The sequence below is a fragment of the Scyliorhinus torazame genome, chromosome 10 (genome assembly GCF_047496885.1).
Source record: "Scyliorhinus torazame isolate Kashiwa2021f chromosome 10, sScyTor2.1, whole genome shotgun sequence".
Lineage (NCBI taxonomy): Eukaryota > Metazoa > Chordata > Chondrichthyes > Carcharhiniformes > Scyliorhinidae > Scyliorhinus > Scyliorhinus torazame.
This window is the reverse complement of record NC_092716.1, coordinates 49,800,363-49,825,729: the sequence shown is the minus strand read 5'-3', so window position 1 is coordinate 49,825,729 and position 25,367 is coordinate 49,800,363. Positions and strand designations below refer to the sequence as shown.

General features: G+C 46.2%; 1 protein-coding gene across 1 annotated transcript in view; it reads right to left on the bottom strand.

The window, feature by feature from the left end:
- klhdc4 (kelch domain containing 4) overlaps window positions 1-25,367 on the bottom strand; it is a 122,448-nt gene that overhangs the window by 59,137 nt on the left and 37,944 nt on the right. The window contains exon 7 of the mRNA XM_072518082.1: window positions 18,776-18,935. Within this exon, the coding sequence (XP_072374183.1) occupies window positions 18,776-18,935 (160 nt within the window). The remainder of the gene's footprint in view (window positions 1-18,775; window positions 18,936-25,367) is intronic.

The window sequence follows — 25,367 nt, the reverse complement described above, 5'->3', positions numbered from 1 at the left end:
TGTGCAGGTTTGGTGGAGGGGTCATGCTAAATTGCCCCTTAAGTGTCCAGGGGTGCGGTTAGGTAGATGGGACGTGCTAAATTGCCTCGTGTGCAGGTTAGGTTACGGAGCTAGGGCTGGGTGGGCGGGAAAGTTGGACCTGGGTAGGATGCTGTTTCTGAGGGTCGGTGCAGACTCAATGGGCCGAATGGCCTCCTTCTGCACTGCAGGAACGCTATGAAATACTTAGCAGATCTGGTAGCGTCTGTGGAGAGACAAACAGAGTTATTGACCTAAACACGGTTTCTCTCTCCACAGATACAGCCAAACACCCTGCATGCTTCCAGCATTTTCTGTTTCTAACCTACATTTATGATATTGTTTTACTGGAGCTTTTCAATGCTAAGTTGCTCTAATTTTCACTCCCTTACTTTCCGTTATAATACACATCCTGCTGTTAGAAACTGAAAGCCAAGCATGAAAAATTTAGACCACACTGTTGGTTCAATCAGCATTATTTTAATGCTGGTAATAATGTTTTTGTCTGTTTTCTTTACTGACAGCATTAAAATACAAAATGGAAAATACTCATCTACTGATCCATAGAAAGCTCTGTCTTACCTCATTGATGACAACTCTTGCATATATTTATATTCCTTGCACCGCAAGAATTTTGTGATCGAAATAAAGATAATCCACTGTGAAGTCTCATCCTCCAATTACTTGTGTGCAACAAGCTGTAATTTTTACCAAAAGGGCTTTACTGTAGAGCAGTACCCAAAAGCTCAATATTCTATTGTCCAGAAACAGATCGATTTATATCAGAATGATGCAACACAGGAGACGACCATTTGTTCCAGCATGCTGGCTCTTTGAAAAAGCTATCCAAATAGTCCTATTCGTCTGCTCTTTTTCAATAGCCACGCAAGTAGGAATCCAATTCCCTTTTAGTTTATTATTGAATCTGGTTCCACCATCTTTTCATTCAATGCATCCAAGTTCGTAACAGCTCGCTGCAAAATTTTTTCATGGGGCGGTACGGTAGCACAGTGGTTAGCACTGTTACTTCACAGTTCCAGGGTCCCAGGTTCGATCCCTGGCTTGGGTCACTGTCTGTGAGGAGTCTGCACATTCTCCCCGTGTCTGCAGGGGTTTCCTCCGGGTGCTCTGGTTTCCTCCCACAGTCCAAAGATGTGCAGGTTAGGTGGATTGGCTTTGCTAAATTGCCCTTAAGTGTCCAAAAATGTTAGGTTGGGGAATAGGGTGCTCGTTCCAGGAGCTGGTGCAGACTCGATGGGCCGAATGACCTCCTTCTGCACTGTAAATTCTATTATTCTATGTCATCTTTTGATTCGCTTGCCAACTCCCTTCGAACTTTGGCCTCCGCTATGGACTCTTCAGCCAGTATTTACTCTATTAAAACTCTATGATTTTGAACACCTCTATCAAATCCCCTCAACTTTCTCTGCTTTACAAAGATCAAACCCAAGTTTCTCTCGTTCCCCAATATAACTGAAGTCTTTTCTTCCCGGTACCATTTGAAAAAATCTCATCTGCGTCCTTTGTAAGGCTTTGGCACCGTTCCTAATTGTGTTGTGTACAGAACTGAATACTTCAGCTGAAGCCTAACCAAAGGTGAGAATAACTGCCTTGGTTTGGCCCCACATGCCTCTATTTATAAAACCAAGACTCCTGGATGCTTTTTAATAGCCTTATGAACTTGTCCTGGCAGTTTCGGAGATTTGCCTATGTATTACTCCACGTCTCTGTTCTTGTATCCTCATTAAAATTGTGCCCTTTAGTTTGTACACAAAAAAATGATGCAATATGTGAAATACAACAAAGTGATTCTGAAATACTACAAGGTTAAATTTAATCTAAATTTAAAGAGGCAACAAAAATAATTGAGTTTAAATACGAAAATGATTGATGTAATCAGATAATCAAATAATCTATTATATAACAAATATATCTACATTTTTTTCTCATAGAATTAGAATTAACAGTGCAGGAGGCCATTCGGCCCATCGAGTCTGCATTGGCTCTTTGAAAGAGCACCCTACCCAAGTCCACACCTCCACCCTATCCCCATAACCCAGTAACCCGACCCAACACTAAGGGCAATTTTGGACACGAAGGGCAATTTAGCATGACCAATCCACCTAACCTGCACATTTTTGGACTGTGGGAGGAAACCGGAGCACTCGGAGGAAACCCACGCACACACGGGGAGAACGTGCAGACTCCGCACAGACAGTGAACCATGCCGGGAATCGAACCTGGGACCCTGGAGCTGTGAAGCAATTGTGCTAACCACCATGCTACCGTGCTGCCCATTACATCTCATAAATATGAATTCTCATTCACATTTATAACAAATTGTTTTATTTAATTCTCTTTAATAATGAGATCCATGAAATGTAAAAGCTTCAAAGCATGTTTCAAACAATGGCTATCCAGCACTATGCGCACATTTTAAACAAAACAATCTTTGGGTTGTGTTTTTTTTTAAACCTATGAACTGGCTATCATGCAAGTTAACAGGTGACACAGAAATCTGCCAAATAAAGATGTCACGCAGCATTAATATGTTTCAATTCTCAAGATTGACGTTTTTTGTGTCGATATTCACAACATGTACCATTTCTTTCAAACGGTAATCCAGATTAGCTACCCTACAAGCACAAAACAAGTCACTGGCCAGTCAGACAAGTGTCACATTTATTCTTAAAACGGCATTTAAAGTTGCTGGTCACCATGAGTGCTTAGAAGTGCTGCAGAGAATGGAAACTATTCCAAACAGAACGCGACACAAGAGAGAAAGTCTTGGTTTGCTTAATGAAACAGATTGTGTGTCATGCATGAGATTCACTAATTGACAGGCTTGCTCAGGTTATTACATCATCTGCAATTGTTCTATTAAATTAAATAACCTGCCGGTTTCATTGATAAAAGCTTCCCTTAATATGTTTCTTAATATGGCATAACTCACTTATAATTAAATTTTCATTCGATCGTCCAGTATTTTCAGTCACTTCAAGTATTTAAACTCTTCCCCCGTTCCATTAAAATCATAAGAGTTCCCAAACTTTTGTTTAGAATAGGAAAATATTACAATAGCATTAAATATCATAACTTATAGGAACTCTGGAAGCAAACTGTGGTGCTCAACCAATGGTTAAAATCTTAAAGTCAGTTGTAAGTGAGAACTGAATGCTCTGAATACTTTAAAAATAGATTGAAGACTTCCGGGTGCGGCGATGACCAGCTAAGTCGCACGTTTCGGCAGCTCCCGGTGGAACGGACTTTTGGGCTCTTAATAAGAGCCCCAACGGCAATTTTAACGGCTAAAAGCACTGTGCGGTAAACCAGAAGGGAATCCCCCTTGGATAAGGATTGGAAAAAGGAGAGGAAAGTGGCCGGATTGCGGTGGATCCTTTAGAGCAGCGGCAAGGAAGGCAAGCAAAATCCAAGATGGCGTTGGAAGGTGGCAGTTTAATATGGGGCCCTGAACAACGAGTTTTTGAAACGTTGCGTGGAAGAGCTTAAAAAGGAGATGAAGAAGGAGCTGTTGGCCCCGATATTACAGGCGATTGAAGGGCTAAAAGATGAGCAAAAGACCCAGGAGCGGGAGCTTCGGGTCGTGAAGGCAAAGGCTGCCGAGAACGAGGACGATATACAGGGCCTGGTGGTGAAGACGGAGATGCACGAGGCACACCATAAACGATGTGTGGAAAGGCTGGAGGTGCTGGAGAATAATGCGAGGAGGAAGAATTTAAGGATTCTTGGTCTTCCTGAAGGGGCGGACGTCGGGGCATATGTGAGCACGATGCTGCACTCGTTAATGGGAGCGGAGGCCCTGACGGGTCCGTTGGAGGTGGAGGGAGCATACCGAGTGATGGCGCGAGGACCGAGAGCAGGAGAAATTCCCAGAGCCATAGTGGTGCGATTCCTCCGTTTTAAGGACAGAGAGATGGTCCTCAGATGGGCAAAGAAAACTCGGAGCAGTGGGTGGGAGAACGCGGTGATCCGCGTATATCAAGACTGGAGTGCGGAGGTGGCGAGAAGGAGGGCGAGCTTTAATCGGGCCAAGGCGGTGCTTCATAAAAAGATGATTAAATTTGGAATGCTGCAGCCGGCAAGACTGTGGGTCACATATCAAGGGAAGCACCACTACTTTGAAACGGCGGATGAGGCGTGGACATTTATTGTTGAAGAGAAATTGGAATAAGCGGGTTATTTAAAAGAACGTTTGAGACAAAGTGGTGGGGCGAATATGGGGGGCGAAGAGGGGGGGAAAAAGGGGGGAAGAGATGATTTTTATGTTGTTAATCCTGCGACCCGGTAACTTTTCTCTCTTCCACAGGTTGTGGGGGAGGGAGGAAGGGAGGTGGAGGAGCTGGGGGCGTTGGCCATTGGGGGCGGGGCCAAAAGGGAAGCGCAGGCTTTGCTCCCGCGCCATGATAATTATGGCGGGAATAGGGAAGCAGGAAGGAGGGGGGCGCCGCACGGTGCGAGCCGAGGTCACGGGGCGAAGCCGAGGTCGGCCAGAGTTTGCTGACTTCTGGGAGCAACATGGGGGGGTGTAACTACGCTAGTGGGGGATCTAGCGGGGGGGGGGGGGGGGGTGGGAGGGGGGAATTTACTGGGTTGCTGCTGCTGGGGAGAAGAGGGAGCTGGTATGGGGTGGGGCGGGCGGGAGGGCACCGCCTGGGGGGGACACAGCTGCGTGGGAACCGGGTGAGGAGCTGGATAAAAGGGGATGGCTAATCGACAAGGGGGGGGGGTAAAGAGCCCCCCAACCCGGCTGATCACGTGGAATGTGAGAGGGCTGAACGGGCCGATAAAGAGGGCACGGGTACTCGCACACCTTAAGAAACTTAAGGCAGATGTGGTTATGTTACAGGAGACGCATTTGAAACTGATAGACCAGGTTAGACTACGCAAAGGATGGGTGGGGCAGGTGTTTCATTCGGGGCTAGATGCGAAAAACAGGGGGTGGCTATACTAGTGGGGAAGCGGGTAATGTTTGAGGCAAAGACCATAGTGGCGGATAGTGGGGGCAGATACGTGATGGTGAGTGGCAAATTACAGGGGGAGGCGGTGGTCTGAGTGAACGTATATGCCCCGAACTGGGATGATGCCAACTTTATGAGGCGCATGTTAGGACGTATCTCGGACCTAGAGGTGGGGAAGTTGGTAATGGGTGGAGATTTTAACACTGTGCTGGAACCAGGGCTGGACAGATCGAGGTCCAGGACTGGAAGGAGGCCGGCAGCAGCCAAGGTGCTTAAAGACTTTATGGAGCAGATGGGAGGAGTAGACCCATGGAGATTTAGCAGACCTAGGAGTAAGGAGTTTTCGTTTTTCTCCTATGTCCACAAAGTTTATTCGCGAATAGACTTTTTTGTTTTGGGAAGGGCGTTGATCCCGAAGGTGAGGGGGACGGAGTATACGGCTATAGCTATTTCAGATCACGCTCCACACTGGGTGGACTTGGAGATAGGGGAGGAAAAAGAACGGCGTCCACCCTGGAGAATGGACATGGGACTAATGGCGGATGAGGGGGGGTGTCTAAGGGCGAGGGGGTGTATTGAAAAGTACTTGGAACTCAATGATAATGGGGGGGTCCAGGTGGGAGTGGTCTGGGAGGCGCTGAAGGCAGTGGTTAGAGGGGAGCTGATATCAATCAGGGCACATAAAGGAAAGCAGGAGAGGAGGGAACGGGAGCGGTTGCTGCAAGAACTTCTGAGGGTGGACAGGCAATATGCGGAGGCACCGGAGGAGGGACTGTACAGGGAAAGGCAAAGGCTACACGTAGAATTTGATTTGCTGACAACGGGTACTGCAGAGGCACAGTGGAGGAAGGCACAGGGTGTACAGTACGAATATGGGGAGAAGGCGAGCAGGTTGCTGGCCCACCAATTGAGAAAAAGGGGAGCAGCGAGGGAAATAGGGGGAGTGAGGGATGAGGAGGGAGAGATGGAGCGGGAAGCGGAGAGAGTGAATGGAGTGTTCAAGGCATTCTATGAAAGATTATATGAAGCTCAGCCCCCGGATGGGAAGGAGAGAATGATGTGTTTTCTGGACCAGCTGGAATTTCCTAAGGTGGAGGAGCAGGAGAGGGTGGGACTGGGAGCACAGATCGAAATGGAGGAAGTAGTGAAAGGAATTAGGAGCATGCAGGCGGGGAAGGCCCCAGGACCGGATGGATTCCCAGTTGAATTTTACAGGACATATGCGGACTTGCTCGCCCCGCTACTGATGAGAACCTTTAATGAGGCGAGGGAAGGGGGACAGCTGCCCCCGACTATGTCAGAGGCAACGATATCGCTTCTCCTAAAGAAGGAAAAAGACCTGCTGCAATGCGGGTCCTATAGGCCTATTTCCCTCCTGAACGTAGACGCTAAGATTCTGGCCACGGTAATGGCAATGAGGATAGAGGATTGTGTCCCGGGGGTGGTCCATAAGGACCAAACTGGGTTTGGAAGGGGAGACAGCTGAATACGAATATACGGAGGCTGCTAGGGGTAAAGATGATGCCCCCACCAGAGGGGGAAGCGGAGATAGTGGTGGCGATGGATGCCGAGAAAGCATTTGATAGAGTGGAGTGGGATTATTTGTGGGAGGTGTTGAGGAGATTTGGCTTTGGAGATGAGTATATTAGATGGGTACAGCTGCTGTATAGGGCCCCGATGGCGAGCGTGGTCACGAATGGACGGGGGTCTGCGTATTTTCGGCTCCATAGAGGGACGAGGCAGGGATGTCCTCTGTCCCCATTATTGTTTGCACTGGCGATTGAGCCCCTGGCAATAGCATTGAGGGGTTCCAGGAAGTGGAGGGGAGTACTCAGGGGAGGAGAAGAACACCGGGTATCTCTGTATGCGGACGATTTGTTGTTGTATGTGGCGGACCCGGCGGAGGGGATGCCAGAGATAATGCGGATACTTGGGGTTTTTGGAGAATTTTCAGGATATAAACTGAACATGGGGAAAAGTGAGTTGTTTGTGGTGCATCCAGGGGAGCAGAGCAGAGAAATAGAGGACTTACCGCTGAGGAAGGTAACAAGGGACTTTCGCTACTTGGGGGATCCAGATAGCCAAGAATTGGGGTACATTGCATCGGTTAAATTTAACGCGGTTGGTGGAACAGATGGAGGAGGACTTCAAGAGATGGGACATGGTATCCCTGTCACTGGCAGGGAGGGTGCAGGCGGTTAAAATGGTGGTCCTCCCGAGATTTCTCTTTGTGTTTCAGTGCCTCCCGGTGGTGATCCCGAAGGCTTTTTTCAATAGGATTGAGAAGAGTATCATGAGTTTTGTGTGGGCCGGGAAGACCCAGAGAGTGAGGAAGGGATTTTTGCAGCGTAGTAGGGATAGGGGGGGGGCTGGCACTACCGAGCCTAAGTGAGTACTACTGGGCCGCCAATATCTCAATGGCATGTAAGTGGATGGGAGAAGAGGAGGGAGCGGCGTGGAAGAGATTGGAGAGGGCGTCCTGCAGGGGGACTAGCCTACAAGCTATGGTGACGGCGCCGTTGCCGTTCTCACCGAAGAAATACACCACAAGCCCAGTGGTGGCGGCTACTCTGAAAATTTGGGGGCAGTGGAGACGGCATAGGGGAAAGACGGGAGCCTCGGTGTGGTCCCCGATAAGAAATAACCATAGGTTTGCTCCGGGGAGAATGGATGGGGGATTTGGAACATGGCAAAGAGCAGGAGTAACACAATTGAGAGATCTGTTTGTAGATGGGACGTTTGCAAGTCTGGGAGCGCTGACCGAAAAATATGGGTTGCCCCAAGGGAATGCATTTCGGTATATGCAAGTGAGGGCTTTTGCGAGGCAACAGGTGAGGGAATTCCCGCAGCTCCCGACGCAGGAGGTGCAGGACAGAGTGATCTCAAAGACATGGGTGGGGGACGTTAAGGTATCAGACATATATAGGGAAATGAGGGACGAGGGGGAGATTATGGTAGATGAGCTAAAAGGGAAATGGGAAGAAGAGCTGGGGGAGGAGATTGAGGAGGGGCTGTGGGCTGATGCCCTAAGTAGGGTAAACTCATCGTCCTCGTGTGCCAGGCTAAGCCTGATACAATTTAAGGTGCTACACAGGGCGCATATGACTGGAGCACGGCTCAGTACATTTTTTGGAGTAGAGGATAGGTGTGCGAGATGCTCGAGAAGCCCAGCGAATCACACCCACATGTTCTGGTCATGTCCGGCACTACAGGGGTTTTGGGTGGGGGTGACAAAGGTGCTTTCGAAGGTGGTGGGGGTCCAGGTCGAACCAAGCTGGGGGTTGGCTATATTCGGGGTTGCAGAAGAGCCGGGAGTGCAGGAGGCGAAAGAGGCTGATGTTTTGGCCTTTGCGTCCCTAGTAGCCCGGCGCAGGATACTGTTGATGTGGAAGGAAGCCAAGCCCCCGGGTGTGGAGACCTGGATAAATGACATGGCAGGGTTTATAAAGCTGGAACGGATTAAGTTCGTCCTAAGGGGATCAGCTTAAGGGTTCACCAGGCGGTGGCAACCGTTCGTCGAATACCTCACAGTAAGATAGAGGGAATGGAAAAGAAGAAGACAGCAGCAGCAACCCGGGGGGGGGGGGGGGGGGGGGGGGAAGAGAGAGAGAGAGAGAGAGAGAGAGAGAGAGAGAGAGAGAGAGAGAGAGAGAGAGAGAGAGAGAGAGAGAGAGAGAGAGAGAGAGAGAGAGAGAGAGAGAGAGAGAGAGAGAGAGAGAGAGAGGAGAGGGAGAGAGAGAGAGGAACCAGAAGGACTCTCAGGGATGTTAGTGTATAAGTATAATATGTATAGGTTGTTGTTATAGGTAATTGTATACTGGACTGCTGAATTGTATTTTTGGAGAGTATTTATTTGGGACAAGGCAGTTGCCATTTAGTTTTGTTTTTTAATTTTGATGTTGTTTATATATTATTTATTTCTTGTTTAAAAAACTGGCCATTGTTATTTATATTGTTATATTACTGTGTAAAAGATACACAATGTACTGTTATGGTTGGCCAAAAATTGTGAATAAAATATATTTTTTTTAAAAAAGAGATTGAAATTACTAAAATAACTATTTGTATTTACATTGCATTACTAATGTAGTGTAACGTCCCAAGGTGCTTAGAAGAGCATTATCAAACAAAGTCTGCCAAAACAGCAGGCTGTAAGGTGCGTCTTTAAGGAAGAGAGAGAGAGGCGGTAATGCAGGAAGATTTCAGGAGGGCATTGCAGAACTTAAGAGTCCAGACACCTGAAAGTATAGTCACCAATGGTGGAGCAATTAAAATCGAGAAAGCACATAAGGCCAGAATTGGCAGAGTGCACAGATCTCAAGAGGACTGTGGAGTCGAAAGAGGTTACAAAGAGGGGGCAAGCCCATGGAAGGATTTGAAAATGAAATGGGGATTTTGATACCAAGTGTGGGGCCAATGTAGGTCTGTGTATACTGGGATGATGGGTGAACAGGACTTGGTGCAAGTTAGGATTATGGGCAACACAATTTTGGACGAAATCAAGTTTAGTTAGGATAGAAGATGGGAGGTTGGCCAGGAAGATTTATGAAGAGGCAAGTCTAGAGTTAACAAAGACACGCATGAGGGTTTCAGCAGAAGATGAGTTGAGGTAACAGCAGAGTCGGGAAATGTTACAGAAGTAGAAACAGGCACAGAGGCGTGTTTGAAAGCTCACCACCAGGTCAAATAAAAGATTGCAAATGGTCTGGCTCAGCTTCTGACAGTTGCCAAGAAGAGGGATGAGTTAATGGCTGGGAAAAACCTGATCAGAGGGATTTAAAATGGAGTTGTGGGAAAGATGGCCAGCCTCCCAGACGTCTCGATCCACTGCAGTTCGCCTATCACCGAAACTGGTCCACAGCAGATGCTATCTCCCTGGATCCACAATCAACACTCGAACACCTCAACAACAAGGACACCTACGTGAGACTGCTGTTCATAGATTACAGCTCCACCTTCAACACCATTATCCCGACAAGACTTATACTCAAACTCTGCAATCTTGGACCTGACCCCTCCCTGTGCAGCTGGATCATTGACTTCCTCACCAACAGTGCCCAATCTGTCAGGATCGGCAACAGCACCTCCTCCACAATAGTCCTCAACACTCTGTGTACGTTCTGAACGGAACTTACGGTGTACGTTCCCTTGGCCGCAGAAAAATACTTTTTACTGTACTTCGGTACGTGACAATAAATTAAATCAAAATCAGGAAGCGACAATACCTTCAAGGACTTGGAGGACTGGGGCCCCGCAGGAATGTGTGCTCAGTCCTTTACTGTACTCCCTATACACACACACGACTGCAAGATTTAACTCCTTTACTGTACTCCCTATACACACACACGACTGCAAGATTTAACTCCAACTCAATCTATAAGTTTGCGGATGATAGGACTGTGGTGGGTCGTATCTCAAACAACGACGAATCAGACTACAGAAGGGAGATAAATCACTTAGTTGCATGGGTGTATCAAAAACAACCTCTCTCTAAATGCCAGAAAGACCAAGGAACTGATCATCAACTTCAGGAAGCGCAGCACGACAGACACCCCCGTCTGCATCAATGGCTCTGAAGTGGAGATGGTCAATAGATTTAAGTTCCTGGGGGGTCACCATCACCAACAGTCTGTCTTGGTCCACTCACGTTGATGCAACAGTCAAGAAAGCCCAACAATGTCTCTACTTCCTACGGAAACTAAAGAAATTCAGCATGTCTGCATAGACTCTCACAAACATCTACAGATGTGCCATAGTGAGCATCCAACTGGCTGTATCACAGCTTGGTATGGCAACTGCTCGGCCCAAGGTCGCAAGAAACTGCAGTGTGGTGAACTCAGCCCAATGCATCACACAAGCTTGCCACCCTCCCATTGATTCTGTCTACACATCCTGCTGCCTCAGGAAGGCAGACAGCATTATCAGAGACCCCTCACACCCAAGCTTTGCCTTCTTCCAGACCGTTCCATCAGACAGAAGATACCGAGTCTGAAGACCCGCACATCCAGACATAGGAACAGCTTCTTCCCCACAGTTACTGGACTCCTCAGTCTCCCTTGGACTGATCTGTTCCCTGTGCGAACGCTATTCACGATGTCCTATGCTGCACTTGCTCATGTATTTGCTTTGTTTGGCCCCTTGTTCCGCATTGTAACCAATCACTGTTTGTCAATGTACTATTTGTCAATGTACTCTGTCAATTATTCTTTTTGTCTACTATGTGCGTACTGTGTACGTTCCCTTGGCTGCAGAAAACTACTTTTCACTGTACTTCGGTACGTGACAATAAATTAAATCAAAATCAGGAAGCGACAATACCTTCAAGGACTTTGGAATACAAAGAAAGGCTTCCACCCTTCCAACAGTAGTGAAACAGCCATTACCAAAGATATTTTAAAAATCCTATGCGATTTCTTAGCCTGTCTATAGCCTCTGATGCAGCTGACCACAGTCTTCCTCCAACTGATTAAATCAATTTTCTGCCATAAACTTTCAAATCCATCCCCTTAGATTCAAGGGACCAGAGAAGACTGTAACAGAGAAACAGTGAGGGCAAGTAATGGTTTTAATGGGGACAAGGGCATCCAAAGTGGAGGTGAGGGTCTGATTAAGCAGATCGGTACCTGCAGAAATTATGTGGTGAATGGAAAGCTAAAGGCTAGACAGATGGCAATTTGAAGTGCAATGAAAGTGACTTGCGGTGATTTTTTTTCCAGAGGCAGACGGGCTGGAAGGAGAGTGATGCAAGGAAGTAATCAGAGATGGCCGATTGACACAATAACTATTGTCAATCTATGATTGACACAATAACTGCAGAGCAGCCACATGAAATGGCAAGGCCAAGGGAATGGCCATGGTGGGCGGCACGGTAGCAGTGGTTAGCACTGTTGCTTCACATGGCCAGGGTCCCAGGTTCAATTCCTGCTTGGGGCACTGTCTGTGCAGAGTCCATACGTTTTCCATGTCTGCGTGGGTTTCTTCCGGGTGCTCCGGTTTCCTCTCACAGGTCCAGAAAGATGGGCTTGTTAGGTGAGTTGGACATTCTGAATTCTCCCTCTGTGTACCCGAACAAGCGCCGGAATGTGGCGACTAGGGGATTTTCTCAGTAACTTCATTGCAATGTTAAGGTAAACCTAATAAAGATTATTATGAATATGGATAGTGGAGTTTATGTGTAGCGAGATATTAAAAGGAGCCTGGGAGGGCAGTGAACCTGGAGGAGACCGAGTATGATGTATTGAAATGGAGTGAAATCCCTGAAGATGAGAAGTCACTCGGTGCAGAGGATAAGTGAGGAAAGCAGTGAAGATATCTTGTTGAGAGAAACCTGAAATGGAATTTGGATCGGTAATGGGAAACATGGATTTTAAAGCTTCATGAAGGGAGATTAAAGTGTCATCACCCATTAACCAGGTTTCTATAAAGATCATGATGCTGATGTATCATACTCGTGTAACAATAAGTTCATGAATGGCAAGGGCTTTGTTCAAAAGTGAATAAATATTCTGGAGGGAGATATTCAGAGGGTTGGTGATTTAGGAGTACCCAATTCATTTTTTTCCAATTAAGGGGCAATTTAGTGTGGCCAATCCACCTACCCTGCACATCTTTGGGCTGTGGGGGCGAGACCCACGCAGACACGGGGAGAATGAGCAAACATTACAGTGACCTGGGGTCGGGTTCAGACTCGGGTGTTCGGCGCCGAGGCAGCAGTGCTAACCACTGCACCACCGTGCCGCCTGGGTGGTGATAGGTGATCCACTGGCAGATTCCAAACGGTCAGCAAGGTTAGTGATTAAGTGAGTACACTGGGAGAGAAGTGTGGCTAGAAAGTAGCTTGCAGCTTGGGGAGTTGCTGCTCGTGAAGAGGTAGGAAGAGGCAAGAATAAGAGCCTTAATGACCCCTTTGCAGGATACAAAGTGTGGAATAGAGTGAAGCAGTGAGCTAATCAAGCAAGAAGTCAAGACCATGATACCAGAAGCAGAATAGGAAGATTGAGGATGGACTTCCGGTGTGATATGTAGGAGGGAGGTCGCGCTTCTGGTAGCTCCAGCCGGAACCCACTCTTTATCGGCCGTTTTTTTCAGATGTTTTTCTCCAGGGAAAGGTACAGATCGATTTAATAAGCCTCCCTAGTTAAATCTATGCCCCTCCCCCAAAAAAGGAAAAGAACCGAGGAAGCCAGGAACAGACTCTCTCTTGGCTGCCTCATGGAACATTTCAGCAGTACGCGACACACGAGGTTCAGGAAAAATCTCGACAGAATGAGCCACCTCGAGTGTTGATCATCAGGTTTCGTAGCTTCTGAGATAAGGAGAAGGTGCTACAGTGCAACTCAAAACCCTTTTCACTACAATTCAGCAGACACAACAACAAATCATCAAAATCAACTCAAGCAGAAAAAACCGGTTTCCTCCCAAAAGTCGCAACTTAAATTACAGAATTGAAAGGTTGAGATTTTTCCAGACAGAGAAAGAAAGAACAGCACAAAACTCCCCCCTTCTTATAAAAAACACAGTCCACTACAGTTTAGGTTTTAAAGTCCTTATGCATCCACCAAGTTCTTGTCTTTCATAATGACCTCCACCTCTTCCGGCGAGCCAAGGTATAGCTCCCAGTTCTCGTAGGTCACCCAGAGATGTGCCAGGTAGAGCAGTCCAATTGCATACAGGACCGCCTTGACTTCATTAAAACTCGCCCTCCTCTTTGCAAGCTCTGCTCCCCAACCCTGATACATCCAGATCTCGGACTCTTCCCAGGTGCACCGTTTAGTCTGCCCAGCCCACTTCATAATACGTTCCTGGTCTAGGAACTGATGCAGCAGTACCACAATCGCCCTCGGGGGGCTCACGACCCTGGGACTTGCGCGCAAAAGCCCTATGGGCCTGGTCCACCTCCAACGGCTTGGGGAACGAACCTTCCCCCATCAGCTTCTCCAGCATCTTCCCCACGTATGCACCGGCATCTGATCCCTCCTTTCCCTCTGGCAGACAGACAATCCGGATATTCTGCCTGCGAGAACGATTCTCCAGGTCTTCCACCTTCTCCAACAGCTGCTTCTGTAGAATACCAATTTCCATTGCCATCACTGTGGACTCCTCCTCTCGTTCCGCTGCCTGCTCCTGCAGCTTTTAAATCTCCTGTCCCAGAGTCTTCACTTTCTCCTCCACCCGGTCGACCTCCTCCTTAAATCGAGGCCACCGACTGGATCATGTCCTCGGCACACTCCTTGTGATGCCGTGCGAACTTCCCATCCAAGTATTCGACCTACTGGTCCATCGTCCATTGGGCAGACGCGGCCGAACTTTGCCTCGTTGTCATTGAACCCACTGCTTTGAGTTTTGTTTCCATTCATCTTTTGATTTCTTCTTTTCCAACTGTTTTGGGCGCGGTTCCATAAATTAGGGGTCGCCTCCTTCTCCACCAACTTTTATCAACTTATATTGATAAATTCCCGCGAAATTCCAACTTATAAGCCGTTAAAAGACCACTAGAGGTGAGAGCTGCTAAATGCGTGACCATTCACTCCATGGCCACCCCCAGCGAGTACCATTAATGGCAGATATGCTCAATGACGCTTGATCCCCGTCAGATACGCTTTCACAGGCCTCCATCTCCCTTATGTTAATGAAAGACAAGGACCCCATGAAGTGTGGTTCTTACAGCCCCATTTTGCTGCTAAATGTGGATGGCAAGGTATTGGCTAAGGTGCTGGCTTTGTGGTTAGAGTCATGTGTCCAGATATAGCGGCAGAAGACCGGACAGGTTTTGTGAAGGGAAATCAGCTGTCATGCAATACATGGCGGGTTCTGAACATTGACCTCTCACCTGCTACAGCCCCTGAGCCAGAGGTGACTATATCTATGGATGCAGAGACAGCATTCAACAGAGTGGAGTGGAAGTATCTCTCGTGATACTTGGGAAGTTTGGGTTCAGGCAGGAATTAATTTCATGGGTGCGGCTGCTGTGCAAACACCCCATGGTTAGTGCTTGCATTAATGCGACAAGCTTGGGATACTTCGCTCTGAACAAGGGTACAAGACAGGGTGCCCAACGTCACCATTCCTTTTCGCTCTGGCGATAGAACCTCTGGCAATAGCACTGAGGGCTTCTGGGAGATGGAGGGGGATTAATCAGGGGGGGGGGGGGAGAATAGGGTGTCGCTTTATGATGACCTGCTCCTATATGTCACAGATCTGGTCTCTATAGACTAGATTCTGAGACTGCTGAGGGGCTTTGCCAGCAACATTAATTCTAAATAATTATTCTTTTTGTATTCATGACTTGCTTAGAATTGTGTCAACTACACAAATGGCCTTTGTCATAATTTTCTTTCAGAGCACAGGTGAATTTTCACTCTACAAATAGAATATTTCTTGAAATAAACTTTATATGCCTTTACATTCGGGGGATCAGAGTTCATCACTGCTTCACTTGTGATTTTCATGGCACTCAGTAAGAGGCTATGTTTTCCACTATCGCAGTGTTGCATTCAGGTTCTGCTTTACCCTACTATTATGCTGATTTTGTTCACAAATAAAGTTCATCTAATTTGAAAATAAAGATATTCAAGCTAAAATAAGTGTACTATACAAGCCAAAATGTTAATGAGGAAGTACTTTAGCCCAATTGGAAATGACTGGAGGTTCTGCATCAGTCTCATCAGAATAATTGTGCAATGAAAAGCCTGCTGTTACCTCCTGTCAGTTGTGTCACATGTAAAGTTTACAGGGATCACCAGTATGATGATAAAAATAAACCAACATGGATTGCCCTGGCAGAATGTTTTTTCATCTACCCAGATTAATCCTTTTCCTATTATGAGACTACAGGCCAATTAGTTTAACATCTGTCACAGGGAAAATGCTGGAATCTACGATTAAGGAGGTTATAGCAAGGCACTTTGAAAATCTCAATGTAATCAGGCAGAGTTTACAAGGTTTTGCGAAAGGGAAATCACGTTTTACTAATTTATTGGAGTTCTGTGAAGAAGTAACAAGCAACGTGGACAATTGGGAAGCCATATACTTAAATTTCCAGAAGGTTTCACATCAAAAGTTATGACAAAGAGTTCATGGTATGGGGCTAACATATTAGCATGGATAGAGGATTAGTTAGCTAATAGGAAACAGTGTGTGTGCATAAATTGATCAGTTTCTGGTTGGCAAGATGTGACGAGTGTAGTAGGATCAGTATTGGGGCCTCAATAACTTAAATCAATGAATTGGATGAAGGGATTGTGTGGAATTTGGAAAACAAAGGTAGTTTTTAAGGGATTTATACTTGTATTGTTAAATATTAGAAATAGGGTATAGTTAGAAGTGTGTTTAATTTAATGTTTCTGTGCCTGGAAGTGTAAAATCTAGTTAGATTTATGTCTTGTACGGTAAAGAAGCTTTTACGTTTTAGTTTAGCTGAATTTGATTGCAACTAGATAGAAAGTGAGAGAGAAGGCAACTCACAGCTCTGCTAGAAGCAGTTGGTTCAGAAGGCTAGAGGGGAACATCCTCCTCAGCTTTTCTAGAAAAAAAAGCCACATCATGGAGTAATGGTTAATAAAAGTGCAAAGATCTGAAGAGCAGCTAGTTAAGGAAACGAGAGAACTGAAGGCAAGTTTCCAAGAAGTTGGAGTTTAAAGGTACTAGAACAGTCACAAGAGAGTTGTAAAAGCATTGGAGAGGACAGAAAGATATCTGAAGTGATTTTCAGGTTTCTGAGATTTTACTGCAGCCTGCAGAACGAGTTGAAATAACTATGGAAATCGATGGCTGGATCTCGAGAGCTTGTGTAAGTGGTCATCATCTGGAGGGGTTTCGGAGGAGAAACCCACTGACACTAAATTGGGTTCAGAGCAGAGTGTGTGTATTGACCACAAGTCGTGTTGTGTGTTTAATAGGGACATTTTTTTGTTAATGAGGCCATTGCAGTTCAAGATGTATTTTCATCAACCCTTCCATTAATTGAAAGAATCATAATGATTACAACAAAGAGAGGGGCCATTTGGCCCATTGTGTTCATGTCAGCTCTCTGCAATAGCAACCTCAGCTAGTCCCACTTTCCTGCCATTTTCCCCTGTAGCCCTGCAAGATTTTCCTCTTCAGTTAATTATCCAATTGCCTTTTGAAAGCCAGGATTGAATCTGCCTCCACCATTCTCTCCAAAACTTAACTACTTGCTGCATAACAAAGGTTTTCCTGATGTATGTTTCTATGGGAAAGGCGGGGTCAGTGTTTTGAACTTGGATGATTAGCCATGATCATAATGAATCGTGGAGCAGGCTAAAAGGGCCAAATGGCCTCCTCCTGCTTCTATTTTATATGTATGTTTCTATGAATGTCATCTTTTCTTTTGCCAATTACTTTAAATTGGTGCCCTCTGGCTCTCAAACCTTTCTCACTGAAGAACTCAAACATGTTAGTCGAACATGCTTTACCCAATGGTTTCTCAAATGAGCATCTGCAACCCTCCAGAGCTTCCACTATTTCCACTCATACTTCCCTCAGTAATCTAGGTTGTGTTCCATCCAGACTGATGTACTTCTCAATTTTTAATGCTGCCAAGCTTTAAGTTCCTCCTCTTTGTCTGTTTTTATGCTATCCAATTTCTCAACTACAGAATCCAGACAGAAGGAGGCTATTCAGCCCATCAAGTCTGTACTGGCCCTTGGACAGAGCACCCCACCTACACCCTATCCCCTTAATCCTACCTAACCCTTTTGGACACTAGGGGGCAATTTAGCATGGTCAATCCATCTAATTTGCACATCTTTGGACTGTGGGAGGAAACCAGAGAATCCGGAGGAAACCCATGCAGACACGAGGAGGAAGTGCAAACTCCACACAGCTAATCAGCCAAGGCCGGAATTGAACCCAGGTCCCTGGAGCTGTGATGCAGCAGTGCTAACTACTTCCTCCTTTGTTCATAAACACAATATCAAATGTACTAGCTTTATTAACCAGCTCTGATTTTTAAGAATATTGATGAGTAGATGTCCCTGAGTAACACAATGGATAATTCCTCCCACCATTCTATTCCATTCAATTTAGTGATCATTGGGAGGATGTCAACAGGGTTACATTTATCCTGTCTTACACTTTGTTAAGTAGATTCTTGTGCCATAGCTTTACAGGAACAGTTTGGCGAAAGGAACAACTAGCTTTGGTCTCGAGAATGATGGTAGGGCCCATCTCCTTTGTTATGTCCTTGTCTAACTCAGCGGCACCAAGTGAATTGCAAGGCTCTTGCTACCACCCTCGCTGAAATTTGCTGGACTTTCCATCATGTCTATGTTTAAATCTTCAATCAAATTAATCTCGGGTGAGAAAACAATGCTGTTTTATATGGATGACAATACCAATTACCAAACACTCAGATTACAGGCTACCTGTAACTAAAATAGAAACAAATTCTAATCAGGAAAGCCTGTTATTTTCATCAATCAATCGCTATCCCAAGGCTACTGCTGTATCCCCCAAGCTTACTGTACTTCCCTTCTCCCGCATCAGATTTCCCAAGGCTATCTTAAAAATGCATTTGAACTGTTGATGAAAATATCAGTGACTATTACAAAATTTGATAATTTTTTTTTTACTAGCCAGAATCTTAACTGTGATATAAGAAACATTTATTTCCTAATCAAACATTTCTAATCAAATCAGTCAAAAGAAAATTACTGAGATATTTATAAATGCTTCAGTGCAGTTATTATTTAAGTATCTCTCATGTTGTTTTATGCAAAACCGAATAAATAGGAGATCCCTAAAAATGAATGAATTACCTGTTTTGAATAACCTCCATAAATGATCACGTTGCCATTTGTAGTGGATGCCATTTGACAACCTGAACGAGGGCATGGACCGGTTCCAGAGGGAAATAACTTTGACCATGTAAGCGTATCCAGGTTAAAGGAGTGAATGTCATTGTAATAAACAAAATCCCTGAAACAAAGAATTGTTTATTAAACCTTTTCTGTCAAAATGGTGATAAGCTAATCCTTTTAATATATTTTCCACTGCATTTGTATTTATAATTGCCGTTAAATAGAAATACCAATTTTTCCTTGAAGAGAATGTTTTGTAAATTTCAAGATAAAACAAGCATATAACACTTAATAGAAAAACACTTAGAAGTGACCTGCATATGGTTCAGTCGCCAACACCCCATATATTTGTAACAAAAGCATGATATTCTTATTACTACGAAGATTGGAAAACATTCAATTTTATATTATTAGAAGCAGAACTTCTCCATACTTTTGTGAAACTGAAATAATGAGGCTTTTCACAGTAACTTCATTGTAAGCCTACTTGTGACAATAAAGATCATTATTAATTAGCACGGTAGCATTGTGGATAGCACAATTGCTTCACAGCTCCAGGGTCCCAGGTTCGATTCCAGCTTGGGTCACTGTCTGTGCGGAGTCTGCACGTCCTCCCCGTGTCTGCGTGGGTTTCCTCCGGGTGCTCCAGTTTCCTCCCACAGTCCAAAGATGTGCGGGTTAGGTGAACTGGCCAATGATAAATTGCCCTTAATGTCCAAATTGCCCTTGGTGTTGGGTGGAGGTGTTGAGTTTGGGTAGGGTGCTCTTTCCAAGAGCTGGTGCAGAGTCAAAGGGCCGAATGGCCTCCTTCTGCACTGTAAATTCAATGATAATCTATGATTAATCTAGGACAAAGGTTCGGCACAACATCGTGGGCCGAAGGGCCTGTTCTGTGCTGTATTTTCTATGTTCTATGTTCTATAACTTTGTGATTTTACTCTTGCCAAGGACTATGAATCAACTATGCCTGCATTACTGTTAATGTTGATTATAGAACAATTTTATTCATATTACACATTGATGGCATCCAGATATTACTATAATGTCCTAATTTTATGGGTTATTTTCATTCTTGTATTGCCCCAAATTTGGAACACAAGTTCTAAACATATCCAGCACTTTGCTGTGTCCTGCTTGCATGACGCATATTCAGTTTCTGTATTGAGCACTTAAAAATTAACAAGATTTTTAAGTGAATACATTTTGATACATTTACTTCACACAATATAGCACCACTTAAGTAGTAGCATTGAAGGAAACAATATCGTAGCATTGTTCTCTAAAATCAATCATCAGCAGATCATTTGCTCTGTTAAAACTTTCCTTCGGGATTTAAAACAATAGTCATAATAAGGGAAATAATAGTCAATGGAACGCACTTGACCAGCTGAAAGTTTTTTTAAAATATTTTTATTCAAAAAGATTTAATTATAACATAAAAAAATCATATTTATACAATTTTCTATCAAAAATCCCCACAACCCAGCCCTACCTATCCCATATTTACCAATACCCTCAATCTAGAACCTGTACAAGAAAAATCCTCCATCTGCCCCCAAACCGAACCCGAATCCTTAACCAAACCCTGCATTAACCCCCGACTGCATATCTCTCTGCAAGAAGAGATCTCTCTTGCTCACGTTCAATCAATATCAAACACAGGGGTCTTATCCACCCAAATGAAAGTAGAAATTAACTTGTTGACCCCACTAAAAAAGATTTAGGAAGGAAGACTGGAGACATTGAAACACAAACAAGAACGTTGGAAGGATGAACCCTTCCCGCCAAGGACAACTAGAGGGCGTCCAATCTCTTCAAGTGCACCTTCACCCCCTCTACCAGATTGGCCAGGTTCAACTTATGACACGAGATCCAGTCGTGAGCCACCCGTATTCCCAAGTATCTAAAACCATCCTGGCAGCTGAAACGGTAGCCTCACCAGATCAGCTCCCTTCCCTCGGTGGGGGGGTTCACCAGAAAAACCTCACACTTGCTCACGTTCAATCAATATCCCGAGAAGGAACCAAACTTTCTAAGCACCTCCATTATCTTTCCCAAATTAGAGAGAGTGTCCGTGATATACAGCAATAAATCATCCGCATACAAGGACGCCCGATGCTCCCTATCTCCCCTCTCTATACCCTGCCACCTGGCCGAAGGCCAAAGCAAATAGTGGCGGCGAAAGTGGCCATCCCTGCCTTGTACCCCTCTCTTCCTGAAAGTACCCTGAACGCAATGCATTGATACAAATGCTCACAGTGGGGGCTATGTACAAAAGCCTAACCCACAAAGTGAATTTAGATCCAAAAACAAATTGTCCCAATACCTCAAAAAGGTACCTCCACTCCTCCCGGTCGAATGCTTTTTCTGTGTCCATGGAAATGATTACTTCTGGGTCGATCGAGGGCAACAGCACCACATTCAGGAGTCTCCTAATGTTGGCCGATAATTGCCAGTCCTTAACAAAACCGGTCTAATCCTCAGAAATTACCCCCGGCAGACACCCATCCAGATGTTCAGTACCCTAGCCAACAGCTTTGCATCAGCATTCAAAGAGAAATGGGCCGATATGACCCACACTCCATGGAATCTCCTTTTTCAAAATTAAGTAGATTGATGCCTGCGCCAGTTCAGCCGGCAGTAGCTCCCAGGACAGAGAATCACTAAACATGTACAACAAGTGGGATTACGGGGATAGGGCCTACGTAGAGTGCTCTTTCAGAGGGTTGGTGCAGACTCAATCGGCCGAATGGCCTTTTGCACTGTAGTGATTCTATGAGATATTGCCCCAACACGGTCGCAAACGGTTTATAAATTTCCAGTGATGGCCGACCCCCCCCCCAGGTCCTTCACCTGAGCTATCTCCATTGAGGCCACCTACCGCCTCAGCTGGTGAGCCAATCAATGGCTGGCCTTCTCCCCATACTCGTAAAACGTCCCTCTCATACGACAAAGCTGGCTCACTGCCTTCCCCGTCGTCACCAACTACTTCCCCTTCGTTAACAGCTCTGCCGTTGGGCCAGCTGAGTATTGACGGTCCATTTCATGGATGGAATCCACCAATCTGCCTCTCCACTCTACCAGACTAATCTCTATGAACTTAAAACAAAATGATTCCGTCCCCCATGACCGCTATTGTCCTTCACAGAATGTGGAAAGGGAGACCTTGGCGGGATTCTCCAAGCCTTCATCCGAAATCGCAATCGGCACAGGGGCGGAGAATGGGCGTCAAACCAGAGATCGGGTCCGACACCGCTCTCGCGATTCTCCGGTCCCCTGGCGATTGAAAGATGGCCATTGAAAGAGGCCCCCACGGCTATTCACCGAGTGCAGCTGCCTGGTTCTCTCATGGTTCCACCCGTCGGGAACTCGATGTGGCGGCTATGGACTCAGTCCGCGGCCACGCTGGTGGAGTCGGGGGGGGGGGGGGGGGGATCATTCACCGGAGACGGTCCTCCAGGACAGCCAGGCTACCGATCGGGGGCCAACATGGGGGCCACCGATCCGTGGGCACGCGCGATCTGGGGGGCGGGGGGCTATGTTTTCAGTGCCGGTCCGCGGTGTGGGTCGGCCATGTCGCGCGGGACGGCCGACGTAGGCCGCCGCGCACATGCGCGGAACCCCCGAATGCAAGTTCAGGGCCCCGTATCGGCAGCCGGAGCTGCGAGGACTACTCCGACGCCCTGCTAGCCCCCTGCAAATCGGAGAATCACCCGAGACTTTCTCCAGGATAAGTCCAGAGTGATTCACGTGTGTTTTTCCGCAGACGTGGGGACATTGCCCCATTATTGGAGAATCCCGCCGCTCCTTATTCTTACTAAAATCCACATTATTTTCGATTGCAGAAGTTATCCTCTCACAAAACCTCTTGTCTACAAGCAAGCTATATCCAACCTCCACGGGGGTCGCTGAGCGCAGCCATTCTCCAACCACATATCCACATAGTATGGGGCATGGTCTGGTATTACAAGCCCGTCTCCCCCACAACCTCGGGAAGTAACAACTTCCCCACAACCTCGGAGTAACGACTTCTCCACAACAAATAAGTCAATACGGGAGTAAACCCGATGCGCATGGAAAAAGGGGGAAACTCCTTTTGGCATCTAAATCTCCACCCACCCACTGCCCCAATCGTTTCCATGAAAAAGAGCAGCTCCTTTGCCACCCCTGATGTTATAAAGGATTTGGGGCTCGACCTGTCCAGCCGTGGGTCTATCACACAATTAAAGTCTCCCCCCATAATCAACTGATAGGAGTCAAGCTCGGGGATGGCCGTCAGCACCTTCTTAATGAAGTTTGTCTCATCCAAATTCAGCACATATACATTCACTGGAGCGGCTGCCAACATCGCACTCACTATCACATATCTACCCAGAGTCCATCAAAATATTAGTGACCAAAAAGGTCACCCTCCTATTGATCAGCACCGCAGTCCCCTCATCCTGACATCAAAGCTCGAGTGGAACAGTTGCCCTGCCCATCCTTTCTGCAGTCTTGACTAATCACGAACTCTCAGGTGCCTTCCAACTCTTTAGGTGGGCAAACACCCAGGACCTTTTAACTGACCCATTTAACCCCCTCACGTTCCATGTAACCAACCTATCATCAGCCATATCCTAGCCACGAGGAAGTCTACAGGGCCCCAACTTCAGCTCCAGGCCCAACCAAGATTGCTGCCGTCAGACCAGCACATAAACAAAGAATCAGTCGTAGCCAGCAATCTGCCCCTCCCCCAAGCACCAAATAAACAACCCACCAAGCTCCAACAAGTGCACCCCCTCCCCAAACAAAAACCCAACCAACCTTGACTCGTTACCGTAACGAACAAAAGAAACAAAAAAACATATCATCTCTCTCTCTTCTCTCCTCCTCCTCCCCCACCCCAGGTAACCGGCCCATAGCTCTGTCGCCCACTCCGGTTAACTAGCATAACTGCTATCAGGGTGGCCCCCACCCGTGGGAAAATAATCAAGTTATAACACGATGGATCAGCCATCTTCATTATAAAACATTTCAGCAAAAGGGCAACAAAAAAAAAAAAAGAAAAAACATAAACCCACACCCAATCCCTTTTCCCCCAAACGTTTCCATCAATATAGTAAAGAAAAATCAAACAAACTACAAATTCTGAAAGGAGGCAAAGAAATAGCAAAACACATTTTTTTAAAAAAGCAACAATCAGGTGTAATCAACAACTTCATTCAATTCTCCCCCAGTCCATGCTTCTTTACAAAGTCATTCGCCTCCCCAGGTATCTCAAAATAATAGTCCCAATCTTTGAACTTGACCTGAAGGCGAGCAGGGCACACCACTCCAAAATGCACCTTGCTCTTGTAAAGAACCGCCTTGGCTTTGTTAAACACTGCTCGCCTTTTTGCCAGTTCTTCCCCGACATCCTGATTGTGATGGGATAGCCTTCGATCCTTTCCTTATCCAAGTATCTGTGGAGTCGGACTATAATCGCCCATGTAGCTCCCCAGACCTCGGCTTCTGGCAAAATGATCGGTGGGCCCAGTCCACTTAGGGATGGTTAGCGAAGACCCCCTCCGCCACCAGCTTACCAAACATCTTTGCCACATACTCCATGGCACTTATACGTTCTATGCTTCCCAGCAGCCACACGATCCTCAAATTCTGATGTCTGGTGCGATACTCCAGGTCATGAGCCTTGGCCTTCAATATCTTCTACCTCTCCGCCAACATTGCCACCTCTGCCTCCAAAGAGGCAATCTGATCACTATGCTTCGTGACTGTCTCTTCCACTTTCAAAATCGTCGCGTCCTGTACCTCCAACCGTTGTTTCACCCTGTCCAAAGTTACACGAATGGGTGCCACCGCAACCTCAACCTCTTCGCCAGGTCATCAGACTGTGCTAATATCGTTTCCAGAACTGCTGTGAGGGGAATTCCACCAACCAGGGGCTGTTTAGCACAGCGAGTTAAACAGCTGGCTTGTAATGCAGAACAATGTCAGCAGCGCGAGGTCAATTCCCGTACCAGCCTCCCCGAACAGACGCTGGAATGTGGCGACTAGGGGCTTTTCACAGTAACTTCATTGAAGCCTACTTGTGACAATAAGCAATTATTATTATTTCTCAATTGTCCACTCAGATGGCAACGACATAGACCCCCGACCCCCCCCCCCCCCCCCCCGCTATTTTCTCCATTCCTGCGACACAAGGGCCTTCCAAGTCAGATAAGGACCCCTTATTCCTCGTATTATAATGTCCCGACACCACGCGTTGGAGGAGGAACCAAAGCTTTCAACTTGCACCACTTTTCTCTCCAAACAACACTTGTTAAATAGGCCAAAAGCCGAATCCCCAAGCAGAAGCCACCCTATGTGCAACTGTTCACCTCATCACCACCACCAGACGTTAATTAGCTGAAAGTTTTTAATGAAACAATGTGGGCATATGGCCGTTATATCTTCCACTTTAAAGAGCAGAGTTTTCCACCAAGAATTATCAGATGACAGCACAAAGACACTTTCAGAGAATGAAAAATAAGCTCAAGCAGGGTCATCGAACAGATGTTTTGTTACACTCACA